At 42.4% G+C, this 2,414-nt stretch overlaps 1 protein-coding gene across 1 annotated transcript; it reads right to left on the bottom strand.

Moving 5' to 3' along the window:
• Positions 1 to 239: 239 nt before the first annotated feature.
• On the bottom strand, positions 240 to 1,497 carry LOC108051008 (proteasome subunit beta type-5). The gene is made up of 2 exons (XM_017132951.1): positions 1,262 to 1,497; positions 240 to 1,202 (listed from the first exon to the last, which is right to left on the bottom strand). The coding sequence occupies exons 1-2, from the start codon at positions 1,409 to 1,411 to the stop codon at positions 414 to 416; spliced, it is 939 nt and encodes a 312-aa protein (XP_016988440.1). The 5' UTR covers positions 1,412 to 1,497; the 3' UTR covers positions 240 to 413.
• Positions 1,498 to 2,414: the final 917 nt, after the last annotated feature.

Genomic DNA, 2,414 nt, shown 5'->3' on the forward strand with positions numbered 1-2,414 from the left:
TTAGCAGATAGTGGCACTGCGATGAGAATGGGGAAAAAATGGGGCGGAAGGCTGCTCCATCGCTGTTGTTTTTATTATTAAGGGGGGAAAACTTTTAAAATGATTTCTAGCTTTTTAAGAGTGGAATGGATTAAAGGAAATGGTTGACCATATGGTTCGGTTCATATCAGATAGCTGACATGTAGATCTCTTAGTCAAAATTTGTTCAATGCTATAAATAATTTGATTTAACATTTGAATGATTTTCAAAAGGTAAGAAATTTAATTTATATAAACAAGGTTAAATTGCAATAATTATGTGATACAATTTCACGTATAAATTTGGTACATTCACAATCTAAAGGGTTATTACTACTTTACAATTTCAGCTTAAATTCTTCTCAACATTACTAATATTTGAATGTTTGCAATATTTACACCGCTGCTAATTTGGTCTGGACATTATCTTCTGTTAGTTTTTTTTTCGTCCATCCACTGGAGCAGGGCATCTCTTTATCAGGCCTGTCCTGGCTATCTTTATTTTTCTGTAGAGGGCATCCACAATACGAATCATGGAGTTCAGCACAATCAGTATTAGAGATGTTTCGCCAGCCCTCGGAATTGATGTGGTACAGACGAACAATGCCTCCCGAATATGCATCTTTACTGGTGGCATGATAAATCGCTCGTCTGGCCAAATCATAGGCGTCCTGATCGCTGAGATCATGACGGTAGCCAGTGTCCAGCACCCCAAGAGCATATGGAGAACCACTGCCCACGGAGAAGACCTGACCATGTGACCTCATGCCCTCCGAGTCCACGTAGATTAGCTTGGGACCCTCGTCATCAAACCCGGCCAACATCATTCCCATCACCAGACCCATACCCTTGTACTCCGTGGAGATGTTGCAAATAATCCGGGCAGCCGTATCCACAGTCATGCGTTTCCGATAGCGAAGTTTGTGCAGTCTGCACTCCTTGGCCAAAACTCGATCCCAGTAGACACAGTCGGCAGCTCCACCTGCCAAAGTGCCCAGCATATAGTCGTTCAGCTCCACTATTTTCTTCATCGTCTGGGAGCCAATATACTGGCCAGATGTGGCTCTCGAATCGGCACACAGAATCACTCCTCCCTGGTATTTAAAGCCCAAAGTTGTGGTGCCGTGATCGAATTCCATCCGCACTCCACAATGGGCCAGGATTTTCGGCAGATTCTCCGCTGGCTGCAAGGAAATGTATTGTTTTTTCAACCCATATTGATGATTCTGATGATTATACTCACTCTTTCAAAGGGCGGCGCCATAATGGCGTAAGGATTCTCAAAGTTACTGGTTGCCTCACGAAGTTGCTGCTGTTGCCATTCGGATTGCAAATCGTCAAAGCGCCGCATGAAAGGCATACGATTCATACCGCAAATAGCCTCTAAAGCCATGATGTATTCTCGAAAAATTGGTTTATAAAAATGTGTGAGTTATGAAAGCGAAATAAAACTAAAATCTCTAAGGAAACTACATCAAATACAACTATTTACTATGCTAACGAACTATGAGGTTTAGAAGTATGTCATTTTATCGTTAACATTTGGAAATTATATTGTATTATTTTCTGATTTATTACAGGCTTAGAAAAGTTTTACGAATCTTAATTAATAAAGGTTTACTTAAGCTACATTTTAGAAAAAAAACTAACCTCATTTTAATACTTGTTTTAATCTATTAGCTGCCTATACTTATTTTTATTAATTTGTATTATTTTATTTTGTTATATTACATATCTTTCGATGTTATTATACATTGACTTTTGTATTCAGATCAAGAAAGTAGGTCAAGTAAGATTTTCTTGCAATTAAGAGAGGCCATAGATGGAAAACTTAGTTCCCATCAAACTTTTCCGTTGCGACTGAAAGTTGCGCTTCAATGGGCAGTCAGCGGTGGCGAGGCCGGTCTCCAATTCCAGTGTCATTCCATGGTTAGTGGGTGGGAGTGGCCGTTGGACATCCGCTTGCCACCCAAGTGGAATCCAATGGACCTTCAGTGGGCAGTGGTGGCGCCACCGCAGAGATACACGACATTTTAATTGGACTGCCCGGGACATCATCGCCACCTGCAGATGCAGAGATGCGAAAATCAGCCGAAAAACGGATGAGAAATGAAAGGTGTGGGCGCAACGACCACGCCCACTCGCAGGCAGTGGCAAGCGGATTAGCCGCTAATTAAACGCCAATTGGAAATGTTTGCTAAACTGTTTGAGTCACGGGTCGAGTGGGGTTCCCTGATATATGTCCACTCCCAGTCTCTCCAGTTTTCCATCTCCGATTCTCGCATTGCCTCCATTAGCGGACGCCATGTGTCACTGATCTAAATTTATGCAAATTGCCGAGGACTTGAGCTCCGCACTCCCATTCTCAGTCTCCCAATTCCCCCGGGTCCGCATCA

Source organism: Drosophila rhopaloa, unplaced genomic scaffold (assembly GCF_018152115.1).
Source record: "Drosophila rhopaloa isolate 14029-0021.01 unplaced genomic scaffold, ASM1815211v1 contig_115, whole genome shotgun sequence".
NCBI classification, from domain to species: domain Eukaryota; kingdom Metazoa; phylum Arthropoda; class Insecta; order Diptera; family Drosophilidae; genus Drosophila; species Drosophila rhopaloa.

What these genes read in the sequence shown, in the direction of transcription:
- LOC108051008 (XM_017132951.1), bottom strand. Translation starts at nt 1,411, where the DNA reads ATGGCTTTAGAGGCTATTTGCGGTATGAATCGTATGCCTTTCATGCGG. An exon ending in TGGCGCCGCCCTTTGAAAGA is followed by an intron (nt 1,203 to 1,261) that starts GTGAGTATAATC and finishes ATTTCCTTGCAG; the next exon opens with CCAGCGGAGAATCTGCCGAA.